This window comes from Choloepus didactylus, chromosome 1, assembly GCF_015220235.1.
Source record: "Choloepus didactylus isolate mChoDid1 chromosome 1, mChoDid1.pri, whole genome shotgun sequence".
In the NCBI taxonomy this organism is placed as follows: domain Eukaryota; kingdom Metazoa; phylum Chordata; class Mammalia; order Pilosa; family Megalonychidae; genus Choloepus; species Choloepus didactylus.
The window spans coordinates 40,036,688-40,049,492 of NC_051307.1; the positions used below are offsets into that span (position 1 = coordinate 40,036,688).

Here is a 12,805-nt window from a genome sequence, read left to right on the forward strand (position 1 = left end):
GAGTTTGTTACTACAGAATAAAAAGTTTATTCACTCAGGCATAAAAAATACTATACCCAAAGGAAGCAAGCAGCCAAGAGTCCCTGTAGCCACACCATGTAGCATATTAATGTATGTAAGCACTACATGACTATCTCAATGTTAATACCTGCCATAAAAAGTCATATTTTCCTGTAAAAACAACTCTGAACATGATGTAATTAACCTTTAGGGTCCCCCATCCCCTCATCTCAAAGCCCACCTTGTGCATGGCAATGTTTCCGACTCATGTTCAACCATCTGATTTCCATATCACCCACTCTCTCTCACCAGCGGGCATTAGCATAACAGAGCGGTAGCGTGACTTCGATTGAAGGCAGCTTGGGCTGAATGCAGTATCAAAGCATAATTTAGCAGAAATCAAATCTAATTTACTATGCATTGTATTTAAATTCTCAAAACACAGCTTCAGGAGAACCACCCTGGACCTCTAATCTTAATGGACCTTTATATATTTGGGTCTACTTCTCTGGAAATCTCACAACATACTTTTCTTACAGAGCTATTGTTTTTTAACTCTAAGTGTCGATTAAACACTACATTGTGCCACTGTTTACTTCAGCTCATTTCTTGTAATAGCTGGAGCAATAAGGTATAATCATTTGACAGATTAAGCAAGTAGGTTATTACATCATAGTTGCAAGTGATTTGTCTAATGCTTTCAGATTTCAGAGAGGATATAAATATGTATTTTATGGTCTTCTGTCTTAGAAATATATACGAGAGCTGCCGTTTCTATAACTAGTTTATTATTCTAGAGTTTATAACTCAATCTTTTCAATTCACATTGAGTTTAAATGTGTGTTTTGAATTGTCATCTTGAGGACCCAATCTTTTTTTATATATATTTAATGAGAGCCATCATAGAAAATCCATTATATGTATAGCACACTTTGTGCTATTGTGCTATGTTGATAAAATGCCACCTCAACCTACTTTCTCCCATCGGTGCCATCAGCCTTATATTCTCTTCTCAAACCATTTTCACTACCACCTGGCAGAAATACTGGGCCTGCCAAGTGTTATCAGAAGAATTACTGATGCAGTTTTTCATTTTAAAACCTCCAAAAATAAATTCCTTCATCTAATATCCCTTCACAGAAGATTGCAATATAGATCTGGGGCAGAGAAAGAGAGTCTACAGAAGTAGGAGTGATTGATGCGATTTGTTTAGGTAGCCCAACTTCAGGTGACAACAGGAAAGGATGCCCATTTTCTTTAAATCTTTTACTTGCTCAATTCTTCAATGTTTTTATTTCTTTTTTTTTTAATTTTAAAAAAGATATAGTTATCCCAGTTCGAATGAGATCAGTGTAGCTTAAACTCTGATGACAGTAAGCTATTTAGTACATTAGAAATCCAGTGTATTTATAATAATTTGGAATAAACATGCAATATAAATAGACATCACATGAAAGGATATCTCATAGAATGAGTAGCACTCTCTTAGAATGATAAACACAAGGGCTTTTTGTTACTGGTCTTTAAAAAAAATTGGTATGAGTCAAAGCTCAAGAAACTATGATTTTCTGATTTGTTTTGTTTTTTTAAGAATACATCATCAGTTGTAATACTACATTGTGATATTACAGAATTTATTTGTTCTTTAAGGGCTCCAATGAAATTTTCTCTTAAGGTTCTACCATGAATAGCAATCCTCAATTGGATTTTCTACTCCAACTTGCTAAGGTTTTCCAGCCTTGGATTTGCCCTTTGTCTAATCATTATCTGCATTGTCTCCAGAGTATTCTTTCAGAAACACAAATCTGATTATATCTCTCTTTCATAAAGGTCTTTGAACACAGCTCCATAGCTTTTGGAGCAAAATTTAAGCTTCTTTAGCATAAATTATCTGGCGCTACCTATGTCACCTCTGCACGCAGATGCCTTTATGTTCTCAAAATCATTTAAATTCTCCCAACACACCCAATTCCACAAGTCTTTGCCTTGCATGCTGCTTTTCTCTGTCCCAAGTGACATTATCACTCTTCATCTTGCGAACTCTTCTTTGTGCCTCAAAACAGCTCAAGTGAAGCCATCTCCTCACACTTCCCTCTTCTTTCCCCATCACTTGGTCCAATCGGATGCTCTCCCACTCTTTCTCCCCCAATGCTCTCTGTATTTTTTTTATTGTTACACAAATAACACTATGCTGTATTTGTATTTATTTATTTACATGTGATTTTCTGCCTAGGATCTAAACTCCTTGAGAGCAAGAACAGTTTTTTATTTGGCTTTACATCCCCTATACCAAGTACAAGGTCTGATATATAGTAGTCACTCAGTACATTTTGAGTGGATAAATGAATGAATCATCTTTTCAGAAAAGTGTGTGGATAGATGTGGTCATTAGCTAGGTCTTATTTGGGGATTATTTTTTTAGCAGCTGTGATAAAATTGTAGGATATGGATTACAAAATCTCAGAACCAGCAGAAAAGTTTATAACAGAAAAAAGAAATTCAAGGAAATTTAAGGTGCTGGTGATAATTTCGCTGGGAGATTAGATAGATATATAGGTAGATAGGTAGATGATGGATGCAGAGAGAGACTAAGGAGAACATGCTTAAAACTACAAAGTAATGCTTTCATTGCTTTATTTGATGTTTCATTTGATGATTTAAATCATGTATATTCACAGTTACTACATTTTAAAAATTACATTAAGAAGGGCTTCATAGAGTACATGGGGCTCTCAGTTTTTACTAATTAGTTATGTGAGCCAATTTAAGTTCTTTCTGTCCCAAAGTAGTGCAGAGGAACCAATAAGCTGATACGTGACTTTTTAAAAAGTAAGTGAAATAAATTATTTTTACTGAATTGACTTTATTTTGACAGTGAGATGCAAACTAAATTACTCAATACTTCGCCCTTAGCTAGTATCTGTATGGGCACTGTAAATTTTCTTTTTCTTTCATAAGATTACAAAGTATAGCATTATACATTAGCTCTTAAATTTTTCTTAACATAAACATTTTTTTCAGATAATAGAGAACAATCTTAAAAGTCTTTTTTGGTACAAATCGGTTTTAAATTTCTCCACTGGAAAATGGACACTGTAGTGTTTTAAGAGTTTTGTTGTTGTTTCAGAGAAGTAATTTTGTAGCATTGATTTAAACTATCATTCCTATTAGAAAACATGAAAAAGATCAATGTATCTGCTGATTCAGTGGAATTGTGTAGAAATAACAAGATTGTAAGAAGCAAGTAATCTCCTGAAAATGCAAGGCAACATAAACCACACTCCGTTCAAATAGATCCATAAATCTGGTTCCCCATACTGTTAGAATGAGTCTTCTGTTATCTATAGTTGTAAAAGAAAATTTTCCTTAGTAGATTAATCCCTTCTGTCCCTGGGTTGTGTTGAATTAGGAAGCAGTGTAATAGCACACTAAAAAAAAATAAGTCACTACAAATCTCCATGATTTTTTTTAAAGGCTGCTTCTTTTTCTGTGTTGGCATTCTTGTAAAGAATGAGTAATTTATTGTGTGTTTGGGTGGGAATATCATATATTTACTCCATCCTTGAACTTGTACTTACATACTCATGAAAGACTGAAAAAATTCTGAGTGAAGGCCTTTACCACATTTATTGTTGACGTTCTTATTGTTAGAGTATTTATTGTTAGCATTCTTTAGAGTTCACATTTTAGGACTGTTGCCAGGTGCACCAGGTTCTAAAAGTTAGAGTTGATTTTTAAGTTTTTTACTTGGTCTTAGTTTTCTAACATCAGTACAGAATTAAAGCAGAAGCAGATAATCAGAAAAGTTGTGGAAAAAAACAAAGCTCTGTCTTCAATAGAAGCGGATTTTGGTATGAGAAAGAAGTCTTTGTGAAAAGTTTCAAAAATCTCTATTGGTCATATCTTCGCTTCTCTTCTCTGTTCTTGCCATTAGAGCCCATTTCAAATCTGAACTTTCTTAGGATTTTTACACCCATCCCTTTTTTTCAATGTCTATTGCAGTTACTTCTGTCTAAGTTTCATTATCTTTACCTGCACAATTTTACTAATTCCCCAGCCAGACTCCCTATTTTATTGTGCACCTCCACACCCCGATCCATATTACCTTCAGTGGAAGGTTAAAATTTCCAAAAATTCTGCTTTGTTTATATCATGCCTTGACTTAGAAAGAATCACAATAAAATCCTTGGTTTTTCAGGCTTTCCTTCAAATGGGTCCAAATCAATCCTTACATCCTAAGATGTTTACACAATTTGGACCCTCCATTTCTGCCAGATTACACTCTTTGCCAGATGTTTTCATGTCCCTTGTATGTAGCTCTGTAAACTCCTTGCCTGAGTGTGTTCTTTTCTCCACTTACCTATAGGATGCTCTCTCCTCAAAGCACATGCAATGCCCATTCCCTGCGTAAAGCATTTCACAGCTACCACACTGCAAAGAGGAGTCTTATCATGCTTGTTTTATTTACTCTAAGTTAAGTGTGCCTGCCCTGTGCCCTGAGATTACCTTTATCGTTTCCTTTACCACACTTGTAGATAGTTGTTGGTTTAATTTTGTTGTTGTTGTTTTCAGCATGTTTCCAGTTTTCCATATTAGACTGTGAGCTCCTTAATGACTGTAGGCTAGGTGCTTTTCATTTGTATCTTTAGTGCGTATTAGGGAAACATAGTAATTGCCAGATTAATGCTTATTTATGAATTGACTCGAATTAAATGAACTAAATTTGATCAACCATTTTCATACATTTCCTTATGTTGTTAGTTACCTTTACATTTATTTTCAGTCTCTTCAATCCTTCAATATCTTCACTCTGCAATTCTTCAAAATAAATACTTTGAGAGGACAAGTTATATTTTATGCCTTCCAGTATCCCTGTGCCTAGAACAATGTCTTTAAAATATTATGAAAACAAGCAATGTTTGTCAATATTAATTTGAGAGAAAGGAGTTGGTTGCACAGGGCAGTGATACTTTTCTATCTTTATTCAAAAATTAGAATCAAATAGGGAAGCCATGTTTTTCCTTAAAATAATCATTAAAAAGTCTATTTAATTATGTAAGTATATGGGCCACAGGTTTACAATGTACAACATTAAAAATGCATCTATTAATAAGTTTACTTATTTTCTCACATTTGATAGAGTGGTCTTTCCTCCTTCCCTTTTGTGTTTGGAGAAATGCATAAAAATAAATCAAAACTCTAGCCTCTGCCTGGCACTGAGCAATCCACCTAGTTCCAGATTTTCTCTTTGATACCTTTTTCTTTGTCAGTGGTTGATATTTACACTCTTCCTCTCCTTTTAAATTATAGCTCCTCCACAGTTTGTGGTTAGGCCAAGAGATCAGATTGTTTCTCAAGGTCGAACAGTGACATTTCCCTGTGAAACTAAAGGAAACCCACAACCAGCTGTTTTTTGGCAGAAAGAAGGCAGCCAGGTGAGTGTGAGGTTTGACTGCTTTTCTGAAATCTCTGAACTGCCCCATCTTGTGTTCCCCAAAGCCTGCCCAGCCTCTCTTGTTAGCAATGTTGAATTTATTTTATTTCTAAAAAAGAGACTGATGATTGTAAATTAATTAGGAGTTGGTTGTTTTATTAACATTCTTTATGTGCTAGCATTAATTTCTAAAAGTCTGGATCTTACATAGAATAGAAACAAAGCAAGGTGACTAACTTTCCTTTAAAAGTCCAACCAAATCTTGAGTAGCTATTTAAAAATTGAACAGAAAGGTATTTTTTAGTGAGCTACATTGGGACAGATATTAAATGAGTTGGTACATGTAAGGGACTTAGAACAGTGCCTGGCATGTGGAAAGCTTTCAGAAATATGCCTGTCTTTAATTGGCTTAGAAACTAATTCAGTCACCTTTCATAGACAGACAGTATGATTGAATTTTTTCACTACTTTAAGCATGCTACCATTTAATAGTAGATTGCATGATTTAGTTAGATTTTATATGGAAAAGTCCTTTACACAATATAAAGAGCAAACAAGATGTTATTATGTTACTGATGATACATATAATAATGTAACATAAAGCACATTTGATTATTGCAGCCTTACACTTTAAATCTATGCTTTGAGTGCAATACTATCAAAAGATGTCTTGTTGTTATATAGCTACAGCTATACCATGCATAAATATTTTCTGCTCAAATAGGTAGAAGTTAGGTACATGATATTGAATGAAATGTGTATTGGTCCTGTGGCCCAACACACATATGATGTATAAATATGCTACATTATGTTTAACGATTTTGAAACATAGCATTTCAGTATTCTTTTTGGGGAGGGGGCAGTATTTGACAAAGTGGCATGTAATTCTAGAGACATTAATCTTAGAATTTTCGGTTAGGTAGTTTGATTTGATTATAATATGAAGTCAATTTTCTATCCCTCATCTATCCCCCTCCCATCAGAGAAAGACAGACAGAGAAGGAAGGTGGGGAGAGAACATGGGAGACTGGGAATGAGAACAAAAGAGAAATTCTTGATCAAATTGTAAATTCTCACATCATGAACCAGGATATTAGGAAAAATAAATTTGTCTTACCGTCTTCAGTATCCAATTTTTAACATGATCTATGACAATCCATCAGTAGAAAGAGTTAAGAGCCTAGAGTTAATGGTCCATATTCCTCAATATGTGCTGATAATGCCAATTAGCACTAATAGGCTATCCAGGCACTTCAAGGCAAGAATTCTGTGGAGTTCCTGGTTTTTGCTTGTAATCCATTTTCTTTTGCCTATGTTACACAAGCAGGGAATAAAGATGATGAGTTAACCTCAATCATATGCCATTTTCCATGTCAACGAATCGTTTAGATGGTGGACTGATATTACATTGTAGAGGAAGAGATCCCAGAGAGAATTAAGCCCATCTGATGTATTAGTGCTATGTAAATTAGTATTCTAATGGCTAATTGTAGGAAAGTGCACACTTTGAGTTATTGTATCATTTTCAAGTGGCTTTAAAATTTAGACCCTTCTATTTTAGATGGTTTATTTCAGCAATATATTTGGGTTTCACAGGCGAATTAGCTTGTTCTAAAATTATAATTCATATGTATGAAAATGTCTAGCCTTCTGTAGTAATACAAATTTTATAAGAGAGCAGTAGCATTTTGAAATTATATTCCTGACATGCTAGCAAACATCACTTCTTTTAGAGGGGGTTTAATAACATGGTAATGTTTATGTAAAGTGGGCTTATAGTGTCACACTTGAATCTAATAAAGTGGACATCCATCATGTAGCAATAAAGAGAAGAGCTTCTAATTAAAGTAGGACATCATTTGCAGGATTAAAGTCATTTAGTGTAATTGAAAAGTGTTAATACCCTATTTTATCCTCTTGCATTGGTATTACTTCAAGGGTAAAAACATTTTAAGGTGAAAATGCGTCTTGTGCCTTTAATTGAATGTTATTACCTCCTGATTTTAACGTATTGAAACTGTTTAATTACAAACCTGGAAAATTAATTACTATATCGAAAAACAGATCCCAGAGGGTTATAAATGTTCTTTTTTGTAAGTAAATACAACATAAAAATTGATATGTCCTTATTTATAATCCAACTTGGAAACATACTTCAATATGATTTATTATACCCAAATGTTTTTTTCTTAATTGAACAACAGTAAAGCAACATAGGTCATCCAAGTTAATATTTCTGCTCTCATAAAGGAACATTTAAAGATATGCAATTAGGCTGTATGTATTTAATATGAGATAGTAAACTAAAGTTTTTTTTTTTTTAAGAAAGTAATATTATAAAATTCTTTAAACTTAGCATACATATTTTCAGAAACATTCTATGTCCTATTTTTATTTTCAGTGATTTGCTGAATCTTGCTTAGACTGTAGCTTTGGTCATAGCTCTTTTTAAAGCTGTTATGTCCTACCATAACTTTATAGCAGAGTATATTTGGCTGTCTCTGTTTCAGTCTCAGTCACACACTTTTGAACACCTTCAGGAGAATTTCAGTTGAGTCCATCAAATATTTTATATGATCAGGAGAAATTATATTTTGCATTCTTTTAATACCTTGCAGTTTAAAACGCACATGCATAGTTCATTTACAGTCCTGATCTTCACAGTGTCCTGTGGTCCCATGAGTTGAGTCAGATAAGCATTCCCATTGCCCATTTTACAGATGAGGAAATAAAAAGCCAAAACTTCAAGGAGAGAGTAAATGGGTAAGAAAAAGATGCACATTTTTTAAAATGCAGATGACTGTTCCTTCTAATAGGGCATGACTGACTTAGGGCTTATTTTTTTCTCATAATTTGGAAAAAGTCCCTCAGTGAAACTCACTGTGTGGCATTTAATCACTTCAAAACCACATTTAAAAAAAAAAAAAACAACTCTATGTTTTTTCCTTTTTCCAACTATACTCCCATTATTGTAATAACTCCTGTTAACCTATTTTCCCTGCTGAGTGGGAAAATAATATTGATGATTGTGTTTGCTTTCACAGAACCTTCTTTTCCCAAACCAACCACAGCAGCCCAACAGTAGATGCTCAGTGTCACCAACTGGAGACCTCACAATTACCAACATCCAGCGCTCGGATGCCGGTTACTACATCTGCCAGGCCCTAACTGTGGCAGGAAGCATTTTAGCAAAAGCTCAACTGGAGGTTACTGACGGTGCGATATTATTGTTGATTTTTTCTTGTGAAAATTGTTATTTTATTGCAGGATAAGCATTAGCCATGTGGAATTCTTTGATTTTTAAATCATTTAGATCAATGCTTATCTTTTGAAGAATGCCTAATTCTCCCTGATTTAATATCACTTATCTTCCCAGGCAAGAACCTCAAAGACAATCTATTTTATTTTATTCTTAAAATATAGTGTTGTTTGCAATATTAGGATTTTCAAGAAATGCCATCACAATGACAGTTTATAGAATTATAAATTGTGTATTTTTCTTTTGCCTTATGCTGGTATGATTGCTTCTAATAGTATTCATATTTTATTTTACTAGAAGAGGAAGAAATATCACCTTTAATATTATCAGTGAAAACAGAGTGAGTTTTGGTTAGCTATTCACATTAGGACATTCCTGTGACTTTTTAATTATATTCATTAAGTTAAATTCACTAAAGTACCAAAGTACTGATGAATGCTAAAATTAATTTCTTTATTTGTTCATATATACTATGATTCTTAACTGAGGTACCTACATTGATAATGAACATTGAAAAAGATGTAGGACTCTAAATAATTTTATTTTTTTTTCCCCAAGAACTTAATTGTCACAATTGATAGACAGGGAGTCTTACATATTTCATGAACCACTGAGCATAAATTTAATCCTTATTTGATGTCTTAAACAAAAAAATCTCTTTCTTGTTCTCCTACACTTGTGAGTTTTTTTGTTTTTGTTTTTGTTTTTTTTTAATCTATTTTTTCCTGAAGCTGACTTCTGAGCTATTAGAACTTTGGTCTGTGACCTCTTTGAATCCCTTCCTTCTATGTTGGTGTCAATTTGATGAGTTTTCATACAATTCAAATTTACATGTAGATTAAAAGGCCATTTAAAATTAATAGAAAAGCAGTATTTTTAATATCTGTGCATCATATTGTCTGATGCAGCACCATATCAGGAACAGGAATAAATAGAACAGACCAATGTTGAGTCGTTAATGGCTACACCTGCTGATGCTGCAGACATTTAATGCTCTGGGGCTGAAAGGAGAAATCAAGTTCAAGGGTGACAGTGATGAGAAATTATTCCCTTAGCTGGGCAGAACCTTTGATCTGTTGTATCTATGTATTTCTTTTAAAAATTAAAAGATAATTATTAATCTTTTTTAAAGTTATCATGTTTTCTACTACCAACAAAAATGCCCAGATCTGTAAACTTGGAAAATAAGATATTCTGACAAAAGCCTAATTTTTATTCTGTATCAATATAGAACTTCCCAAGCATAACAATTAAGATCTCTATTATATTGTAGCTGCTTATAGTATTTTATAGAAGACAGACTGTAAAATGTTTCTTAATGATTAAGTTGTCTTGAAAAGCAAACTGTATTTCTCAAACACAAAATTGGTGAATTAGAAGGGTCAGTGATATGACTGATATGGTTCATGAAACAGGTGGATATTCAGAAATATGTCTGTCTTAAGAATTTAAAATAGTTATTTTATAATCTCAGAAGACTGTAGCTATTCAAACTGTATTTCTGAGAGCAAAATCTTTTAAATGATGAGCACATTTTTATCTTCTGATGACTGAGATGGTTCTAGACATTTTATTCATATTAATTCCTGCATTGATATTTGATTAAGTAAGCAATCACAAAGTCAAGTTCTTTTTGCAGCCAATGTTGAATTGAAGTTACAGAGATTATTGATTTTGACAGTACAGAAATCTTTTGAGATCTCAAAATACACACACATATACGTATATACATATAATATATATATAAGCCCATCTCTAAACATTAACTTGCAACACTGGCTGATGACTTCATCTACTATTCAAAACTTCAGATTTAATACAATGGTTAGTGATTTAATAATATATGAGGCTTCGTTTCTATTTTGAACATAGCATTTGGTATGATCCAGGGAAATTTGGAGCCAATGCAGAAGGAAAACATGTTATATTCAGAGAAAAAAGTGATTAATAATTCCATATATAGCAATGTTTCTATTGTTACATTGTTACACTTAGCCTTCTTTTCTGAAAATGTTTTTAACTCAGGTGTTCATATAAGATGAGATTGCTAATACTGCTGTGATGAGTGATAATTTTACTGATTATAGATTGAGCCAAGATGCTTCAATGTACTTGAGTCTCAAAGTATTCCTTTAGAAGGCTTTCTCATTAATTTGTTGGCACTGTTCATTTTTTCTTTTCTTCTGCCTTATCTTTTTCTCTCAGAAAATTAGAAAATTGTAGTGAGAGTTCTTTGAGTAGAGCTAGTAGAATCTTAAAGGACTAGAGAGAAGAAATGTATTTATATTTTATATTGACAGTAAATGTCACGGCATGATCTAATATGAATAGTTTGAGAATTTATAATGCATGGTTAGAGAAGACCATGGAGTTGTTCACAGATCACTGAAAACCCTAAATGTTCATTTAACCTTTGACCTTGGTGTCATGGAAACTTGTGGTCGTCTTTTACCCATAGCATCCTTGAAACTGAAAATTCCTTCTGGCCAGGAGATTTTCAATTACTTTATTGATCAAATTCATTTAAGAGATGATGAGCTACTCATTTGGGCAGTAAAAAAAAAAAAAGAAAAGAAAAAACTAATTAGATGCCCTTTGACTGTATCTAATGATTTCAGGGATATAGAAATAAAGGTCAGAGTTATAAGAAATTACCTGAATTCTATATGTGCATTATTTGAAGCAAAGTTACATTATTCAAATTTAATAAATAGTTTGTACTCAGGTAATGTGGACCCATATTCTCACTTAATTGAAAAATTATTCATTGTCTTTGTGAACTGACCTTCCTTTTCTTGAACCATATAAAAAAATAAATTCCATGAAACTCTCTGTTTGAATTTCTATTTCCACAGTTATTGCTGGATGTGTTGTAATTATTATATTATGCTTCCACATTCACTTAAGATGATTTTATTTATTTTATAATGACAAATTTGATCAAGAAGAATAAACAGGAATTTATTGTTTTTCTTAGATCTCTAAAATTTTTTTATATTAAATAGTTTTCTATATGCATACATATTTATTTACATACAAGTATTTTTATAATGTATATATCTTGATGTAGTGGGTTTAAGTTGATTAGATGCCCACTGTATCTTGATATGCAGGGGTCTGCATCATAACTTCTACATTGAAATTAAAATCAGTTGGCTCCCTATTGGTAGTTTCTAAAAGCTTTCTTAATTTTCATGATTTTGTTCCCTACAAAACTGTTATCTCTAATAGTAAAGATGATGCCTAGAGATCAGGATATAGCTAATCATATAAATTGATATTCATAAAAGCTGGTGGGCAAAGGAGATTAGAGCAATTAGCAAAATAATTTTAATGATTATGTTCCTTGTGATACAAAATGACCTTGAGAAAAAGCTTATTTGTGCTTAAGGAGAGATATCTAGGAAGAACACTATTATCACAGTTGCTTAGTAATAATATCAAAATCTACCATTTTTTTATATCCAGTTTTTACAATAAAAAAATCATATATTGGACAATTAACAGAATTCTAAACTGAAGCTTACAGAACTTTCTCTTAAGAAAACATGTTTTTGGAAATGGACTTGTCAGTGTCATTGTGAGGCAGTCTTCTAATGAAATCTAGATGAAAGGTTGCCTCCAGTTGACTCCATATTTTTACCACCCATTTATATAATAACATGAACTCGCCACTGAAGGAACTTAGTCTTGTGTTTCACCTACTAAGTATTTGCTCTTACTGCCTACTTCCTGGCATACAGTGCATTGTTACTTTGCTGAGACATGCATTTATAATTTTGGAGGAAGACATCTAGACATAGCTTTGACCACTGCCAGTTATCTGTGCACTAGTATCCATAAGATCTGAAGGGAATATGTACAGTTTTCAGTTAAACCTATAAAAGCAATTTTGGAGGTAATTTAATGTGGTAAAAGTAATTTTACGTGACAATCTTGGGAGAAGTCCTCAAGAATGTCACGGACATACTACCTTAATTACTTGAAAACAGTAGTAAGAGTGATTGGAGGAGGCGGGGCAAGATGGCAGACTGGTGAGCTGTATGTTTTAGTTACTCCTCCAGGAAAGTAGGTAAAAAGCCAGGAACTGCGTGGACTGGACACCACAGAGC

The 12,805-nt window shown here is 33.1% G+C and overlaps 1 protein-coding gene across 15 annotated transcripts in view; it reads left to right on the plus strand.

Moving 5' to 3' along the window:
* ROBO2 (roundabout guidance receptor 2) overlaps positions 1-12,805 on the plus strand; it is a 1,484,543-nt gene that overhangs the window by 1,358,618 nt on the left and 113,120 nt on the right. For all 15 annotated transcript variants that reach the window (XM_037833592.1, XM_037833556.1, XM_037833566.1 and 12 more), the window contains 2 exons: positions 5,311-5,435; positions 8,479-8,650. In XM_037833592.1, the coding sequence (XP_037689520.1) occupies positions 5,311-5,435; positions 8,479-8,650 (297 nt within the window). The remainder of the gene's footprint in view (positions 1-5,310; positions 5,436-8,478; positions 8,651-12,805) is intronic.